This window comes from Halyomorpha halys, unplaced genomic scaffold (assembly GCF_000696795.3).
Source record: "Halyomorpha halys isolate HHAL.00 unplaced genomic scaffold, Hhal_1.1 Scaffold66.1, whole genome shotgun sequence".
In the NCBI taxonomy this organism is placed as follows: domain Eukaryota; kingdom Metazoa; phylum Arthropoda; class Insecta; order Hemiptera; family Pentatomidae; genus Halyomorpha; species Halyomorpha halys.
The window spans coordinates 1912706-1933717 of record NW_027112997.1 but is presented as its reverse complement, the minus strand read 5'-3'; the positions used below and the strand labels follow the sequence as shown (position 1 = coordinate 1933717).

Sequence of the window (21012 nt, the reverse complement as noted above, 5' to 3'; positions counted from 1 at the left end):
CGATCTCAACTGGTCTATTGTGTGACGTCATTCTCCATTTAACAGACCAAGTAACAGACTCTCAGCCATGTTAAATGTTATTTCATTTTACCACGGTAAAAGAAGGCAATTTTTTTCGATTTAACATGAGTTTTTCCATTTAACACGCTTTAACATGTTAAACCAAAGATCATGAATACCCCTACTATTGTTATAGGTACTGTCAACTATCAAGCCAGATCTATAGTGGTAATTCTGTTATGATAGCAACTATTAAACATTTTCCACTATTCCAATGGCTGTGAAGATTACTTCGGTGGTAGTAGTCACCTTGTAAATGGATTTTGATGTTACAGTAGCATCATTTCTGATGCATGTACTATTAACTATCACACTAGACCTAGAGTAACAATATTAATACAGTAAATAATGTGATAATGGCAACTATTATAGTTTCCACCATTTCAGTTTCTGCTGTGGCAGTTAAGTGTTACTGCGTTAATGGGTTTTGATATGAAAGTAGTTTTACTGCCTCTACACATACTGTCAACTATCATGCCAAACCTAGTGTGACAGTAAATACTGACAATAAAGCTACTGTCACACAGTTTACAGCTAGCCAGTTGGCAGTGGCTATGATAGTTCCTGCAATGATTGTCAACTATTTCCATGTAATGTAGTGTCTCTCCATAATACATAGATTTTAAATGTTATTTCAGAAATAATCATTTTATGTTTTTGTGAAATAATTTATTTAAAAAATAATAAAATAGCAATTATCAGGAAATTACTTTTTTGTGAAATAACCCTTTAATTTATTTAATAAATACATTATTTAAACAGTCCCCATATATTGTACATACTTCTGTAACGTGATGTCTACTGAAATATGAAGTCTACTGCCTTCCCATCAGTTAATGCGATATCGCAACTGATGTATTTAGAATCAATGATAGTAATGAACTATAATTTCCACCTTAATGTTTTATAATAAGTGTGGAATAAAAAAAATAGAAAAATAAAAGAGTAGGTGAAAACATATTCTGTTTTAATTTAATAAATATGATGTACCTTATAATAAAAAAACATTGGCTCAAAATAAATAGTTTATTTACTATTTGAATGTTTTGACCTCATCTGGACCATCTTCCTTTTATTAAAAAAAAAAAAAAAGGTAGATTTTCTAGTTCAATATAATTTTTAAAAAATGGTACATAACTGAGGTGTTCCATGGAATCAGCAAAAAAACAAAACAATGATTAATGTTAGCATTTATAATTTTCTTTTAATTTACCTCTAATGACTGTACTAAATAACAAATTTTAAGTAAATATGAAAAACAATAAAATGATAAAAAAAAAAAATGTAAATTACTATAATTAAAATGTATTGATATTTATTGACATGCAGAACACACATAAAAGTGCATTAAAAAAAAATTAATAAATAGAATACTAAGGTGTATATATACAAAACTTAAATGACTGCACATTTGTGTGTGTTATTTAAGCTATATTGGTAATATGTAATTTTCTACTAACCATTGTATACGTTATACTAACGTAGCAAACCCTCCAGATGAAGTTTCCCCTTGACGTTTTTGTTTCCCATATTGCCCAATAAATGATCCATCTTCGTTCATTCCTTCTAAACAACCATGCACACAACACTTAATAATCATGCAAAATAAAACAAGATAAAAAATTATAAATTAAGTGCGAAATAACCATGCCAAGAAAAAAAATTACGATTGTGTTTTTATATATATATATATATATATATATATATATATAACAAAATATACATACAGGGAACTATTTAAGCGACACATGAACACTTAAAAGAAGCTAGGCATTAATTATCAATTATTAAAGCTTTTATGAACCAAACATTTAATCCTTGACCTTTTAAGTTTGACAGCAAGTGACGGTATAAGGGTCATTTATACAAAAATAAATCATTTTAAATAATAAATAAAAAGTAAAAACAAAATTAAACAAATAAATTTAAAAATTAACAAAAATAATTAAGTAGTTCAGAATAAAGAAATAAAGTTTATTGCGAAAAAAAAAAAAAAATTAGGAATAACTCATAACTACTTAGTTTATTTTATTTTTTTTTGGATTAAAATGTACATCATTTACTGATTTTAAGAACATAATTACTTAAATAATTATAAAATAAAATTGGATCTAGAAGGAAAAGTACAGTATTTTCCCAAATATAGGTTAAAATTTTTACTGAATAAGTCTCCAGTAAAATGAGGTTTCTACTTAAATTCAGGATTGACCTATATTTGGGCACAATCTTGGAAAATTAGAGTTTAACTAAAGTCAGTTCCTTTTTGATGTTTGTGTAGATACATATATAAACTTATATTTGAGTAAATATAGAATTTATAAGAGAAAACTATAAGATTGGTTATAAGTTTAATTCAATAAGTAAAAAAGAAGTCAATAGTTATTTAAAATTGATTAGTTTAGTGATATCGTTTTATAACCACCTCAGATATAACAATATATCATTTATAGCATCGAATAATTCCGGATCTGTGGTTTTGATTTATGTTACATTTTCAGAATTGTCACGTAAGTTCTATATCATCACTCAAATAAAGCTATTTAATAGTGTTTGGTAGCAATAATTGATTTTTTAAAATCCCTATTTCAAATTAACAAGATGTGTGTAGTAATCGATGATAACGACTGAATATGCCTAGTCCCTTGTATTGATATCCAGTGTATACCACAACAGACAACTAAAAATGTGCCGGTTCGAATCCGGCCTGGGGCATTGACTTTTTATATTGAGTGGCGGTCCCACAAAATGAAAAACTTTGACCTCCAACCATGGTTAGGCAGTATAGGACTCCAATGAGTCTTGGTCCGAAAAAAAAAATTAAAAATGTGGGGCAATGGTTAATCAAAAGTAGTTAATTATTCAAAACTTGGAGCCTATTTTCATAAAACATCTTGAAGCACTAGGTTGTTACAAAAGTTCTTGTGCAAATAAAAATAATGAATTTTAGACAAATCGTGTAATACCAATTAAATATAATAATTACAAGTTGGGTTTCTGGTTTTAAATGAATCCTTAATTATACAAGTATTGATCTATCTTTCAGCATTGCCTGAATATTTTAAAAAAAGATTATGCCCTCTTACAATATATTGGACAAAAAGGTATGAGTGCAAAGGTTTACCAATAGAAATTTTATTATTGGATGGTGGAGGTAAAGTGCAGTGTAAAATGACTTCTATTCTAAACTGGATGGTTTTGAAAAAAAAAAAAAAAAAATACTCCATCATTCAAAAACTACCTTCATCTGGGAGGGTCTTTGTGATCAATGACGACTAATTACAGCCAGCAAGTATTTGTAATAATCCAATCGGTAGCTTATTTCCTTGGAGGATAGCACTTTGATAACAATGAGAATGTAAGACTGGATTGAGAAGTTTAATTTTGATCACTTAAAAATCCATTTAATGGCACCATCATCAAAATTCAAGGATAGCTGAAAGTTGGGTTATGGTTGTGGAAAATAATTGATAACTATTATAGAAATACAAAATGCCATTTGAAAACTTAAAATTTAATATTCTATTAAAATCTATTCAGGCATAACTTTTGTAACTACCTAGTAAGAATTTAATAAGAGTTGTCCATACAATTTTATAAAATATGTTCATTAAAAACAAGAATTCTTAAACATAAATAAGAATTTATAATATACAAAAATTACATATAATCAATAATATACAAACAGCTATGTTGTTCAAACAAGTTATTATTAAAAGATAAATGGATTTTTCAGATTTTAATACTTTCTAAAAAATATTCTTCAAATAATACTGGACAAATAGTAAGTATAATAAAGAACTTTAAAAATTAATTACTAAGAAAAGGGTTTGAACATTCTGTAGGAACTATTAATACGAATTTATGGTTCAAAATTAAATAAATATGAAAAAGTTAAGCTTAAATCAAATTCAATTAAGTAAACTATTTCTTAAATTCATAACTATCAGCAAGAAATTAAAATTTTACAAAAATGCTAAAAAAAAAATAATCTTGGATGAATGAAAATCATATTATTTATAAACAACCAAAATAACAATTACAAACACCTCATCATAATGTCTTGGAAATAATGATGTCAAGACCAGCAACAATTTTTCCATATATAGTATTCTTTCTACTGACAGAATCAGGAACTATTCACAATCTACAAAATTAATCTAAAGACTAAAAATATTGAATATTTACAATTATAAGCATACAATACCTAACAAATGAATAAATTTATAGCACCAGTTAAAAAAAAAAAGGTTGGCTCATTCTTTACAGATCTTCTTTGGTATCTCATATTTAACTTCAGATTTTGTACACTAATATTTTCCCCCACCCTATAACTAAAAGAGAAACTCACGGGACATTTACACACAATTTGTCAACCATCAATTCATCCTACAAATAGCTTGTAATGAATGCTAATAAACTTATTACTATGACTATTGCAAATATAGAACAACAATGAGATAAAATATGGTATATAACGTGAATAAATAAAATTTTAATTTTTTTTAAAATGATTTTTATAAAATTGCCATTCTTTTGAAAAATTTCTTACGGAATTGTTGAAACTTTGACATTGGTTTTCTGCTGGACCAGTATACACTAATCTGTATATTCTGATTTATTTATCATGAAAAATATCAAAATAATCATGTTTTTCAGAATAACCAAATCAATATTAAAACATAAGTTTCTTTTCTTTCACTATTTCTATTCTTCTACAATCCTTCAGCTCTCAGACTATTTTCGAGAAGAATCTTAAAGTTGATAAATCAAAGTTTTTTAAAAAATTTCTATTGCAGCCTATTATGGCTCAAGTTGATTCATAAATATTTATACTCTAATTTCATTTTTAAAATAGCTAACCATCACTAAGCAAATGAAATAGGAGTATGAATGTTTATGAATCAACTTGAGTATAACCGCCAACAATAGAAGACATTTTAAAACTTGGATACAACAGCTTTAAGAGTCACCATGATAATGGCCTGAGGGTTGAAATGTAAGAGAAGAATAAAGATAGTGAGAGGAAAGGACCAAAATAAATTAGTGTTTTAATATTAATTTGATTCTTACTTTAATGTATATTTTATGATATATATTTTTTTAAGAACTTTATATATTTGTGTAAATTAGACTCAACATAGAAACAAAAGAGGACAAAAAAAATTTACTTGGAACCTTAAAGGTATAGAAGGGTTACTAAGCATAAAATAATATCCCCATTGTTCAAACCATTATCTACAACATTAATAAGCATATAATATAATTTTGAAATAATGATCCAATTGGTTCATACAACAAAAAATAAAATTCTTGTAGGCAAAGATAAACAAAGAAGCATGCAACCACACTCATTCTAGCGAATACACACATAGAAACACAACAGCACAATTAAGATATTACAAATATATAAGATAAAAAATATAATTTATCAACCATAAAACTGTTTTTCCTCTTAATTTAAAATAAAATAAAATTATTTAGATTACTTAGCTCAATTTTCATCAGTAGTATGGTAATTATATAATAGTAATTTATTGATTATAAACACATAGCTAAAAAAATAGAAGAGGGGAATATTTTATTTAAAAATTACCTGTATCACCTTCACCATATTCAGCCATAGAATCAGAATCACTATCAGCTGCTGCTTTAGGATCACTACCTACTGAGCTCCTACCACGAGGTTTACTATCAAGTCTGAAAATACATATTATTGTCACAAATAATTACACAATTGAGATAAAATTTCATCTTCAGTCTTTCAGGCTAAAGTGCTAGCAGTTAATGTCTATACCCAAACCTTAATATACAGGACAGAATAATTTAGATTTTCACAAATAGTCAGGTAACCATTCATGTGCTGAGTAGACATGAAACTCGATCTATGTAGGTGGAAGAGTGCAAAAATTATTGAACATTCTGTTGTTAACCAACAGGAGTATATCTGAACAATTATCTTTTCCATCAGATCCTTCAGTTGACCAGTCAGGCTGTTGGCCTCACCAATGCCTGAAGGTGGTTGTAGGCAGAGATGGGCAAAAAGTAATCACAATTACTATCCTATTATTGTGATTAGAAATTGCAGAACAATTACAATGAATTGAAATTGCAATTACATGGTGAACTACTGTAATTGTAATTGTGGGACCACAATAACAATCACAAACTGATAAATTAAAAGTAATGGCAATTGTAATTTAACACCAAAAGAAAAAATCTTAATAGTTTTAAAATGGCACCAAAATATGAAAATATCTAGTTTAAGATTGTGTGCTGCTGGCAGACCAGCAAGTTGGGTTATTGTATCACTAAATGAATACAAAACCGTTAAGAATTCCTATGATAAGGTCAAGAAGAAAATTGATTATTTCACTTTCAAAGGAAAATGCTTATAATCTAGAATAATAAAATAAAAAAGATAAATACTGTATATATTAGAATAAATCATTTTTGTACTATTTTTTAAAAATCAAATTATAAGTCTTATTTATTTTAATGCAGAATTTTAGCATATATTTAAAAAAATATTTATAAGTTTTTTAATACTTAAAAATGATAAACATACATAGGGACCTCAGGAAAACCAGCATCATCTTGATAATCATGACGGCCATGAGCTACTTCCCGTTCATGAACAGCATATTTTCCTCCTCTATTTCTTTTTACAATACAAACTAAAATTAATACCAGCAATAAGAAAATAATTGCTAAAAGCATGCCAATGAACCATCCAGCAGTAGCTACATTTTCTTTGGGTTGTATGATGGGACCATCTGTAACAATTATAATAAAATCATATTTAGTAAATTTTTTTTTAAAGAATAGATAATAAATGCATAGAAAATTAATTGAAATTAGACAAAGAAAACATATTAGAATATAATCATATAGTTCTTTAAATTCACATTAATTTCAAGAGGGAATACAATGTTACTGACAACCAAATGTTGAATGATATTTTCAAAGATATGGAAGAATTGAAAAAATTAAATGCTGTACTTAATATGTAAAATACAAAAACTAACAATAAAATAAAAAAAAAAACTTTTTATTATAATCATTTGATACATTTAAATTTTTGTACAGGCAGTCTGTTTTAAGCAGTTTTTAAGTTACATAGTTAACCCATTTATACCAGAAACCGTTTTATGACAAAACAAATACAAAGAAAAACTTCAATAAAACATTTATTGGGACTACCAGGTCAAAAAATATTAGAGATGTGTTGAAGAGTTCTTCTTAAGAACTGAGATAATAGATAGATAAACCATTTTTATAAAATTTTATATATGATCATATGTCAGCTTAGCACTGCATGTAATTAATGATTTTTATATACCAATCGATTTGTTTTTTCCAGGCTGAATAAGAACAAAATATGTCGGGCGCAACCACATCAATTATCGATTCAAAACACTTCAAGCAGGAGATATATAAAAACTATACCTTAATTCATGAACTTCAAGCACCCTAGAAACAATATCAGTTCAGTATAAAGAAAACACATGGAACCCCATTTTTATGGACAGATCAACCAGATGGAATCCAGGAGTGGGTGCCTACTCAAGAAAGTACACAATTTTGGATCCAGTTGGAAAGGTAACAATGGACAACATAGAACTAAGGGCTACATCTCTGTAAAATATCTTAATAACAGGGAATTAGGCAGAGTTTCTATCTTCGTTGATTCCCAGTCTTTAAGTCCACAAACAATAAAACCTAAAGATTTAAAAAAATAAGAAAACTCATTAGACTCTAGAAAAGCCTGAAACAGAACTAGCCTTTCATTGGATACTAGGGCATTGTAGACAGAACAGGCCATCTTGCCAAGGAAGGTGACCAAAAGCCCCAACCAAATTTCTTATCCCACCAACTTTTCTCAGCAATGGCCAGTAGAACCATTTTAAGAAAGCTACAAGAAACACTCTATAGTGATGGCTGCTTTACTTTGAATCTAATAAGGGCTCAGTTACCTCCTTCCATTTGCTTACAGGCCATGACTACCTCCAAAAGCACCGGCATTATATACCAAAATTGGAAAACTCGATTTTCTAGAAACAGAAAAATTACTGGACAACACCTTAACTATTGCTCTTCTTTCCATGACATCAGCAACACTTTTTATGAATATGACAACTGCAGCTACAAAATTAGCAAACTTTATTAAGCTGTTCAAGTATGATTGGCTTAAAAGCCAAAAGAAGTAAGAAAACGTTCTTCTACAATTCCTCTTTCCAATATCAAGGAAAATTGAACAACATGACTTTAGATTAATGACTTTAGATTAAAAATAACATAATCAAGTTTAACAGAAACACCAGGAAAAAAACAGGACGTATTCTACAGAAAGAGGATAACATACTTAAAACCTATTGCACTTAAAAAGAAATCTAAACATCATAAATGTGATCAAGTTTAGAACTGCAGAGATCTGATTTAAGGACTTAAGATTTCTTGAAAGCCGTTAACGCCATAATATATAATTACCTTGTAAATAGTATTTGAGTTTTATTAGTATTTAATTTAGTTACATTTATTTTTATTTGTATTGTTTTATTTAGAGTAAGTTATTTGAAAAGAAAAATGTGTAATTATATTTGTGTGTTATAATGAGTAATAGAGACAGTTGCTAGAGGCTGATGATTGTTGCTAAGGCATCACCTAGCAACGGACCGACCATCTTAGTTTTTTTTATGGCAGTTCCGACTAATTAGTGGCCCTGGTAGCGTCTTTAGACAGCCGTGTCTGCGTTTGGTTGATGTTATTTTATTAAACATTTTTTGAATGTTTTAGTCGTCATTACAGTTCAAAACCAGACCTTTTCTGTGTTTCGACTTTAATATGTGTTCCGGCTAATTAGTGGCGGTGGTAGCGTCTAAGCAGCCCTGTCTGCCCTAATAATTTAATAGTTTGGACATTTTAAGTGAGTTAACCATCATTACAGTTCGGAACCAGACCACTTCTGTGTTTTGATTTTAATATGAGTTCCTGATAATTAGTGGCCATGAACGTGTGTAACCAGCCCTGCCTGTGTTCATTTCGTCGGCTCGCCTAATACCTTAATGCGACTGTTGGATATTTGGACCATCGATGAGCCACTACACCAACTCTGGACCATTGCAGCGGTTTATTTAGCAACAAGAGCTATGACCTAAACATCTCGGTAGCACTCTTCCTCGGACCTATTGGAGTGGAGCAGCTTGCGTCGACTAGTATTTATTTTATATATTTATTTGTAAATTAGTTTATTTTATTTTATTTTTGTTTTCATAATTTATCGAACTACTTTATTTTTATCTGAAAGGCCTTTTTATTTTTACTTGTATATTTTGTTTATGTTAGTTTTTAAAATGTTTAAATTCAACCAAATAAATGTTTAATCCGAGCCAGTTTGTTTTTTGTTCATTTTAAGATGTCTTCCAACAAAAAGACAAAGTCGATTTGAGGTGGCTTTAACAAATGCTTTTGATTTATTTTGATTAAATCAAGTACTAACCAACACTATGCATTTCCATATCCTCAGCATCAGACTCAGCTATGAAATCTCCATCAACAGATACCACTTTAAACTCATAAGTTTCTGAAGGTTGCAGTCCTCTAACAATTGTATAATCTTCATCAGTAGTTTCAGAAGTCTGCTGATAAATAGGTTCACCTTTAATCCTGGAAAAAATTAAGCAATTAATTGTAAGCTACATAATAAAATGATATAACAATACAAATAATAAATATTTTTTTCTACCAATTACAAAATAAAAATCTCAAGTAAGGAGTAAATTCAAATCTAAAGCATAGATGCTGCCACAAACTGGATTTCAAGTTATGAAGTATAAAAGTGATAGGAAATGCTTATCTCCTTACTTATGAGGAGGATCAAATGAGTGACCACTTTCCATCCTTGAGGTGTAATAGCCAGTGTAATGCGAGCTTTGATTCTTATTTGAATCACCTGAATTAAAATTTATATTTAAGTGATTTCAAAACAATAAATTCAATAAACTTTCTCAGAATACATAGCTAAGAGGCTCAATAACATTGATTATAAGAAATTCAATCAGCATAAAGCCATAAAATGGGGGAAGTAATAAAAATGTACTTATAAGGTTTTGAATACTAATCTGACCATATAGTGAAAAGATGACTGGCTTGTTGCCTCCCATTTGATAGACTAAAGTACTCTTTATTTCGAAACTTCAATAATAATAAAAATAGTTTAAAGCTTACCAGATTTATTTACTATCTCATCTTGAAGAATTAATTGGTACTAGACAAATATAATAAACAAATAAACAAAACTTTACAGGCAGACTTTCGATACCACACTGCAGCAGCTACATGTGACTGAACCCTTACTTGCTCGTTTCTTCTTTGAAACAGCTCAATGTAGCAGCCAACTCATATTCAATATTCTAGTTTAATACATTGTTAATCACAATGTTAGACATTAATTCAATGTTTTTCATTAGAATTGAATCAATTTCTCATACACTTTTGTCCAATGTGAAGGAAAAAAAACTAAAGGAAATAAAATAAATGCCCCAACAGGACCGTTATCACAGTCGAACACATTAGAATAGCCTATGACCATCTATCTGGCAACTGTTAGACTCCTTCAGGAGCAGTAAAGAATTAGTAGTAGAGTGATGATGCTATAATTTTAATGCTGAGCACTGCTAATGAAATATACTCCATTCATTTATCTCAAAGCAGTAGTAAACTGCCAGCAGTTACACTTAATAAGCATGCGCGAGGTACATACCAGCTGCAGGCTTCATTTTACTGAAGATATCAGCTAAAGGCTTTGTTTTAGCCAAGGTACCAACTAAAGAATTTGTTTTACCCAAATAGTAGGGAAGTTCCCATTAATATTGTAAAATTTTAATTAAAGTGGTAAAACAACTACAATAAAAATTATATAATCATGTAGAAACAACAGTAGAATAAAAAACAACTACCAAGTTAATGGGACAGCATAACTTTCTCACTATTTTTTTATATTCCCTAATTTTCTTTTCTGAATATTGAATTTTCTAGATATTTCAATTGGGTACATAAAAACCTATGATTCAAGGTTAATGATTTGTTATTTGAAAATAACATCAACAGGACGAGCCATTGTTGAAATATAGGTTTAATCAGAAAGGAGTTAATCACATAGGTAAATTCTGACACTCACACAGTACACTATAACAGCACACAAAACCAAGTACACACTCTAGGAAGCCTTGGGATTATATCACCATCAGACACCTAGTGATAGGCGAGGTGTACGCCTGTCCAGATTAGCAACTGGAGGAGCATAGCACATTACTGCACTCAGCAAAATACATTACACGAAGGTCTATACAGCCATCCCTTACTCCTCTCTCTACTGCTGAACTAGCCCTCCTGGGAGTTGTCCCAGAGAGTACAGGGGAGAAACGAGGAATGGCACTCCCCAGCTGCTGAGATAGTACAGGAACCCGCTCCTCTTAACTCAGAAGGAGTGGCTACCCTATCAGCTCAGTGTAAAAGTTCGGATGTTGTAGTAGTGCCAGTTGGTGACTGGATGGAACCCTGCTGCACGTTCCGCAGTTGCTCCTACGAGGCCACTAGCCTCCACTCCCGGGAGCAAGCTTTTTTGTGAGGGGGATTGAAAGCTGGAATGGCTGCACACCTACTCTAACACCATTCAAGAAACATTACAGACAACCCATTGAAACAAAAAATCAATGGATAATTTGAATAAAGAGCAGCCTTAAGTGCCAGCTGCGATGGAAGTAGATGGAGAGCAGTCTTCCCAGACTGAAATTACCAAAGAAGACAAGCTGTGAAGAGGGAAGTGAGTTGGCTGCTAAGCCCAGATGTGACAGGGTTGTACAGCCACACCAACTCCCTTCTAGCCTTCCATGTCAAAGGGAGGACTCTAGTGATGAGTCCACTCTACTTCAGTCGACCTCGTCAACTGAATCAGAACAAGGAAGGCTACAGCTAATAAGATATAATAAGGCTGGCCCAGCATAACAGCATGATGCCCAGAATGGAAGGAGGTGTCAAAGGCTGCTAGCATAGATAGGGAAAGCAAAAGAAGAAACTAGGCAAGCACTTGACTGTCTTTCAGGCAGAAGTGTTTGCCATCTTGTCAGCAGCTTTACGCCCTGAAGTCACTAGTTGTGAAAGGACTGGCATCGCCATCTTTTCAGATAGTCTATCTGCGCTTCAAGCCTTTGAGTCACCTAGGGTCACCTCCTAGGCATCTCTAAAAGGCATCAGAAAAAAGTAGTTCTTGACTGGACAAGGAAGATAGCAAGCAAAGAGTGGAGGGACTGCATAAGGCTGAGACAGGCCAGAATTTTAATAACTAAACCCTCTACTTCTAATCCTAAGTGACTACTTCTAATACTAAGGCCAATACTAGGCCTAAACAGAAATGAACTCCAATTATTAATAGGAGTTCTTACAGGTCATTGCAGACTTAAAAGACATCTTAAGATATGTGGAGTAAGTAGTCCATGATGAAACCTGCTGCTTATGCGGACAGACCCCAGAGACTGCTTTACATTACATATCAGATTGTGGTAGGTATACATCACTAAGATACAGGCTTTTAGGCTCTGATAGAATTACAGGAAATGAGGCTTCCTCTATAGATTGGCAGTCCCTTTTGAATTTTATTAGAAAGTAGAAAAGGTTTGATATAGAGGAATAAGATACATAAAGGAGCCATTCCATTGGTTTGTCTTGGGGATGGCAAAAAGGACCAATAGGCCCACTTGCCGGACTTGTTCCCCCCACTAGTACCAGTACCAGTATCACATGGGTAAGCCAAAGACAAAATCTAATGAAATTGATACTAGACAATACCAACACTAATCCTTAACCTTGAGCCAAATTGAACAAACCATTTACGAAAGAGGGTATGTAAAGGGAAATATGTCTGTGCTTCCATAAGTAAAAGTGTAATTAGTTAAAATTTATACAATAACATGTTTACAATAATTACCAACTTTAGGCTAAATGGGATGAGCTGTTTTCGAACTAAAGGTGTATTAAGGAATATACATTTGTACATGCATAAGCAAAAGCAGATGATGGTATTTTATAAAATTGATACCCAATTATATTTACATCAATTCCTAAATTAGGCCAAATTGGTTGAGGCATATTTGAAACGTAAGTATCAAGAAAAATACCTTTGCGCATATATCATACATAAGCAAAATAGTAGATGGAATTAATGAAATCCACAGAATACCTGAAAATTCCTTCAAAATTGATTGATTACCCACCAAATCAAAATTTGACAAGAGAGACAGACAGAGTCAAATTTGCTCCTTTTTGTATAAAACGTAAAAATCTGTGTGAAAATTTTCAATTCTGGCGGGAAATTTCACAGTAACGAAACAAAATGTCTAATATATTTCAACATCAGCACTAAATGCATTAAAGAGGTGTGAACTATATAAACCTCTTAATGTAGCACATCTTTATATCTTTCATCTCTATTTGAAATTAGTAAGACAAATTAGTAAATACTTTATGTATATTCACTAGTTTAATAATCAAACTTAACATTGTTCTAATATAACATTGAAAAAGATTATTAATCAAACCCATTAGATATAAAAAGAAATTGTTTAAACAATAAAAGGATAAATTAAATTTTACCACAGCTATTTAGAAACAATTTTATAAATATTGATTACAATAAGAAAAATTACCTATCATAATGCTTTGCATAATCGTACCCATTACATATAAACAAAAAAATGGTTGTCAGATTCAAGTAAAAATACTAAACAAGAATAATGATAAGTAAATGAAATAAAATAAAATAATTACCTATACTTAACATAAAAATGTGACCCTGGCCGGCCATCGATATTAGGAAGCCAAAGAACTTTGACATTTGCATATCCACTTTCAGAAGGTAACCTTAACAATTTGAATGATGGGCGATCTGGAGGAACTGATACAGAACCCCTGGTCCTTTGTTCAATAAAATATCTGTAAAAAAAACAATATGAAAATAGGAAAAAATTAATCGATCAAATTAATCAAAAGAAATAACTAACAGCAACTTTATGAATAGGGCCAAATAATAATATTACCCTTCTCCTTCTCCAGCAGCTGTAGTGGCTTTAATATGAATTCGGTACTTAGTGGCAGGTTCCAAACCAGCCAGTTTAACCCTTAATTGTTTAGGATCACTAATCTGTGGTTTTCGTTCAATGAGTGGTCCGACATTGGTACCCTTGACTGTTTGATAATAAATCTGTAACATTTACAATAAAATTAAGTTGTAGACTTCAAATTTCTAACTTAGATTTTGACTTATGTTAACGTAACAGGATGAATCAAATAGGAACTATAATTTTTTATTTTAATAAATTGAATTTTGTTGGACCCATGTACTTTCAGTGTTACTCCTACATGATCTACAATCTTTGGCAACCAATTCAGAAGCTTGGAAATTCTTTGTTCATAAAAAGTTAGAAGGTGAACTGTCAGCAGCCTATTGGACATATGCTTTTTGACTTCTTCATTCTTTTTTATTCATTTTCTCCTGAGTGATTTTTTAAAGATTATTGTAAATGATGAAATGTGGATCCACCACAACGGTTTTAAGTTGAAAATGGTTAGTAAGGAATGGAAAAAAAAGAATGAAGGTAAAACCCATCTCTCAGCAAGAAATTATTTTGCATTATTTTTTTTTAATCCAAGGGAACTTTACTCGTTGATATTCTCCAAACTATGACTAAGAATGGGGCATACTGTTGCCAACTGTTACAGCTGACAAAAAGAGCTAGCTGAAACAAAAAACATGGTATGCCTACTAGAGATTTCAACTTTCTCCATGATAACACTAATCCTCAGACCGTGATATTGACTAGAAAAAGACAGGAAGTAATAGCCTGGGAAACCCTCAAACATCCTCCCTTATATCACAGTCAAGACTTGTCCTCTGTATTTTTTTCATATCCTTGAAGAATTACTAGGAGGATCATTCTCCTCCTAGTAATTCTAGGAGGACGAAGAGCATATGTGCAATTGGTTGACAACTTACATTCCCTCAAATTCTTTACGAGCTGGGAAAATCCATATTTTGAAGCTAGAGGCAAAAGTCTGTAGATCACATAGGAACTACCACATGGTTTATGCAGGAATAACAGGAAATTCTAAAAGTATGGTTAGTGTAAAACTTTAATCAATCAATGAATAAAAAAATTTACCGTTAATACTTCTATGATTCTTACTCACATTACACACACACACACACACACACACACACACACACACACATATATATGCAAGCAAGATATTAAGTAGTCTAATATAAATATAGGAAACCATAAAGGTTGTCGGCAATAACAATTACTGACTAATATTTGCACTTTTACTGGCCAATTACTAAGGGATACCTGCCAAAGCCTTTTTTTTTATTACCCTCTTCCTGGTCATTTCTGATATAAGGTGAGTTATATAGAAGTAAACAACCTATTCTAACCATGGTGGCTGGTCAATTTTCATTTTGGGAGACCACTAAAGAAATAGAAGTCGACCCCCAGGCCGGATTTAAAACCAGCCATGCTGCAGTTGCGAGCTAGTCGCTTAACTCCCTCAGCTACAAACAACCCACCTATCAAAGTGATTTTTAATTAATTTACTTATTTTTTATACAGATTCTGATAGTATAAATTACCCATAACTACAAACATTTTTTTTGCTTTTTGAAGGCAAACAGCAAGGAAAATAAGAAAACTCAATTTTCCATAAGTCATCATAATTTAAGTTTCCTCAACCACCTGAGGTCAAAACAATGGCTATTATAATATATTATTATTATTATAACACATCAAAACCTATTATGATAATAGCCTCTAATGGGAAATTTAATTCTGAAATAATTTTGTTAGATTTTCCATACCATTTGCATATAAACAGTCAAATAACATAAAAAACTGTTTGTAGTTTTTGGCAATGAACACCTTCTGGACACGTCCAATTAAAAAATTGCCTAATATGAATTTGCAATCAGATTTCATAATCCATTCTATTGGAAATTCCAGAGGTAGGTGCACTGGAAAAATAGAGGTTAAGGAATTCCCTCAAAGGATAGACCACATGCCACTGTTATTACATAGGGAAAATGAAATCAAAATCGCAAAAATTGTAGAGGTTAACCTTTCACTGACCAAACTCAGTTCTAATCAAAATTGTAATTATCATAGTCTTGTTATTCGCTATAATTTTTTTATGTTTAATTATATAATTAATTGATCTAGTCTCTCTTCATCTATATCTTTCTGATCTGTTAAATGATCATTTTTAACAGAGGGTAATTGGCAGAAGTCAACAATCGTTAGCCATTTTTCCAATTTATCTTAACTGATAAATTAAGGAAGTAAGGAATTGGTCAAACAAAAATATAGTAAAAAACTTTGGCGTCCAATTTGCCTAACTCTTTTAACTCCAAGGAATTCATTATTATTCAGTTTACAACTGATAACTACCCGTCATTTGCTGGCCCTGGTAACTACTAGCATGATTTTCTGTACACAGGTACTGGTAATGGTGAAGGAAATGGTCTGGGAAGTGGACCTTTTTACAAATCCCTGGACAACTATTTTTACAAAAACTGGACAGAAGGTGTTACTAACAAGAATAGGAGGGGATACTACCCCAGGGGTGGATTGGAATACAAAAGATTGTGAACTGAGCAATGTAGGATATTAACTACAAAAACTAAGTTATAACGCCCTTACGACTGTGTAAAATGCCCCTTCCTCTGTAATGTTGAACTCCCTTCCTTACCCAAGCCCATTTCCCAAACAGTTCTCCTCCTAACTCCACACTTACAATCAAAAGAACAAAATAACCACATAAGTACAGTCAAAAATCTTAGAGTCGTCTTTGACCAAACTCTCTCCTAGAAAAATCATGTCTTAGATATCACCTGTAGTACCTTTGTCAACTAAAAATAACTGAATTAATTGTGTTTGAGGCTCCGGGTTACCTCTTTAATATTCTATCACTATTATTACCTATTTTTTTTTTCAATTTATTATAATTACAAAATACCTAATGATGTTCTTTTTTTTTCTTCTTTGATTTGTGTATTTTACTTTAAGGCACTACATTTTCATTTCTTGTAATATTATTCTAAGAGACTTGCCACAGAGTAAATAAAGAATATTATAATTAATAATAAATATTTATTTATTACCTTATACCCAGTGAGTATTCCATTAGGGTACTCAGGAGGTTTCCAGATTAAAAGTAATGCAGAAGATCCCATGGGATAAGCTTCAAAGAATTTCACAGTACCTGGAACTACATTAATCTTCATGAATTTTTGACCTAATCTATACAACAAATAATCTTATAAAATACAAGAGCATAAAATGTCTATAAAGTAATTTTATTTAGAGTAAATAAAAAAAAACTATAAAATTATGACTAATCACAAGTCAAAAATTATAAAATAAAAAAGATTTTTTAAAACATCTTAATGTATTCAAAACATGTTTTAATTTTTTTTTTTTGTTATATTCCTAAAAATATTTAAAACTAACAAACAAAAAATAAAATATTAATTGGTAAAATAAATATCTCATATCTCTGTATTTAAAATAAATACATGCAATGCATATTGCACATAGTACTATTTTAACTGTTTTGATAGATGAAATTCACATGGGAGTGTATTAAATCATTACAAGTTTAAGTTTGACAAGATTAATCAATTATTAACTATTTTAATAACACTCAAAAAGATATGTTAGTGCTTGAATTGAAAATCCATACAATTAATCAACATACCACTAATAAGAATTGAACCAAAAATATGGACTAACACTAAGTGAATAGTATTATTAAAAAATAACTTTAATTACCTCCTTCTGGAGTATCGAACTGTATGGTTTCACTAGCAGGACCGTTATACATTGAGTTGTAGACAAGCACACGGGCAAAATTCTTTGAATGAGGTGTCAATTTATTAATGATAGCTCTTGTCACATTGCCTTTCAGCAAACTTTCTTTCATATTACCTTCATCCTTTTCAGCCCATGTTTGAATCTATAAAAAAAATTAATAAAAACTATTCAAATATTTCTGGTATATATACAATTTTTTTTCATTAGAACAGATTAAAAATTAATTGGTCTTAATTAAATTAAGTTTTATTATTTCAAGGGATGAATTTATCTACAGGAGAATCTCAATAATCAAAGATGGATCAGGACCTGGGCCCTGTTTCATAATAAAGTACAAACTAATATTATTAGTCTTGTAGATTTATCTTAATTCAATTACACAGACTTGTAAAACAGTAACTTGTACTTTAGTATTTTTTAATTCCTGTAATATCACTAATAGTCATCCCTATCATGAAAAAAATCAGTATTAGTATTATTACCACACTAGTTTCTACACTTGTGCTATGAACTAATACTATTAGCTTTCATTATGAAATAGGGCCCAGGACTGACTCAAATAATCAAAAACTATGATAACTAATGATCCAGCAATTATTTTTGTCACTGGTCAGGTTGTAACAGATCACAGAAACAAAACCAATTAGATAACTGGGGAATGGTTAAAGTTGAAAATAAGGCATATGAACATCATATTTTCACTCTTTTTATTAGAACAAAATCTATAGCCATACTGGTCATAATAGCAGGTGAGACATCCAGTACTGTTTCATTCATGTTTCATACTCTTGTTCATCATAATTTTAATTTATTTTCAATAATATATTTCTAAAATTAGGAAGAAATCTGGAATGGAACTTATAATTTTGGTTTCTCTGCTTACAAACCAGAGCACATATTTAAAACAAATTATTTCAAAGGAAAGTTTGTTTAAGCCATAAGCATTTTCACAATTTAAATAATTAAAAAATACATGATCAACTAATGTTAGTTTATAGAATTGAAAAAAGAAAAATTAAATTGAGATAAATAATGATCAGGTATATACTTTGTATCCTTTGAAGTGACCTCTCACTGAAGAGGGTGGCACAGGATTCCAATTGAAAAGAGCGCTAGTTGCACTAATAACTTCAAGTACAGTGAAATTAGTAGGTGCTTCAGTAGGTACTACAACCAAAAATCACAAATGATCATTAGAGGTTTTAAAATGAAAATTATTACATAAGTTAATGATTATAACAAAACTATGCATTCGATAACATTTTATAAATCACAAGGAAAAATAAAGAAGTCATATATACAAATATACACACACCTAAGACCACGAGCGAGCTCCCATCTTGATCATACAACCACAGTTCTGGATTGGTGGTCAACTTGTCTACTTACGTAATCTTAGCTAATAGTTTGGAGTTTTATCAGGCAGTGTAAATGAAACTCAAAAAAGGAAATCTATATCTTTTTGTCCAGTCAAGGAGCAATGTCCATGAGTCAATAAGAGAATCTCTATGTTAATTTCAGAACTATCTGATTTCCTGGGATGTTAATTGATAGGCTGTACAGCAGAAAGAGTAGAAGTTATGACATATGCAGATACAGAAACAATGAAGCCATTATAATTTAAAAAACCCTATACCAACAAAGAAGCAAACCATCTCATGAGAAGTTGTGGAAGGTACAGATAAAAGGAATGACACTGGAGCAGATCAGATGCAGCAACCCATCCACTTCCTAGGAGGGGCCATACCCAAAAAGGAGAGGTAAACAGTGTTCTCTACAGTGTAGCAGCCACTAATTTTGAAGGTAGAGGCAAAACAGTAGGCAAGACACAAAGAAACTGGAACAGAAACAAGACAATAAGGAAGCAGTTGGCCATATCCTCGGTGAAAACCACACACCATAAACATCAACTGAAGTGGATCAGGTGTGTAAGCAAGATGCAAGAGGATCAAGGCCCAAGAAAAATAATGGTAGCTCGCTCAACTGAAAGAGAAAAGACTCAGGATATTATAAAACAAGTATATTAACAGGCTAGGAACCAAAAAATACTCAGCAAATTGAAGCTGTTAGCACAAAACCAAAGGACTGGTTTAGATGGACTGAAACTTTACTATGCTAAGAGATGAAAAGAGAAAGAAAAAGAAGAACTTTATAGATTAAATATTTCTCTAAACAACTTATTATTACTTAGATAATAATAAAAATAAAATGGCCCTCACCATCTTCTCCAGAGTAACCTATTACTTCTTGTGGAGACACATTTGATTCACCTTTCTCATTTATAGCTATTACTTTAATAATATATTTCTCAAAAGTACTTAAATTGTTTATTTCTAAATGATTTTGTTTAGGGTCAGTTATGTCTGCTTGTCGCCAAGGGCCATCAGCAGCTGGTTTCCAATACACTCTATACTGGAAGCGAGGAGCATTATGTTCTATTTCAGGCATAGGCTAAAAAAAATTAATGAATCAAATTAAATAGAATACATTTTAACTTCAACCTAGTAAAGTACTAGTAAAATTTTATATGAATAAAAAAAATTTTAAATCGTTAAATTCAGTCAATCCATAAAGTAAATCTAATAAAGAAGTAATTAGAAGATCCTGAACACAAAGCCTTGAGTCTCTAAAATACTGATGAGCAACTTCACAAGTATTGGCATCATCATTGGCTTAAAATGGCATCATCAGACAAATATTCGCCTGAATGGGCGAAACACTGGCTGATTAATTGTTTATAAGTATTTTATAGTCTTAAGTCTGTGAACTTTCAATCTTCCAATTAAACACTAAAAATTAATTTGTGACTAATAGTTTTTTTTTTTTTTGTTCTGACACTCTTGACAAAAACACAAAATACTATCTAAGAGAGAAAACTGTAATTATTGAATTCTATCTCACCATTTCAAATAATCCATAACTGGAACAAGATGATACAACTATAAACCTAATGGAACCAAAATACCTTATAACATAAGACATCTGTTCCATGGTATACTATGGGATAAGAAAATAATTAAAAATACATTTCACA

General features: G+C 31.0%; 1 protein-coding gene across 1 annotated transcript in view; it reads right to left on the bottom strand.

Annotated features, from left to right (window-relative positions):
• Positions 1-21012, bottom strand: part of Nrg (Neuroglian) — a 40798-nt gene that overhangs the window by 2809 nt on the left and 16977 nt on the right. Inside the window, exons 15-24 of the mRNA XM_024362015.2 lie at positions 20198-20429; positions 19027-19145; positions 17937-18120; positions 17267-17373; positions 14151-14314; positions 13882-14046; positions 9557-9723; positions 6626-6833; positions 5654-5757; positions 1521-1626 (exon numbers count right to left, since the gene is read on the bottom strand). Of these exons, the coding sequence (XP_024217783.1) occupies positions 1532-1626; positions 5654-5757; positions 6626-6833; positions 9557-9723; positions 13882-14046; positions 14151-14314; positions 17267-17373; positions 17937-18120; positions 19027-19145; positions 20198-20429 (1545 nt within the window). The 3' untranslated portion in view covers positions 1521-1531. The remainder of the gene's footprint in view (positions 1-1520; positions 1627-5653; positions 5758-6625; positions 6834-9556; positions 9724-13881; positions 14047-14150; positions 14315-17266; positions 17374-17936; positions 18121-19026; positions 19146-20197; positions 20430-21012) is intronic.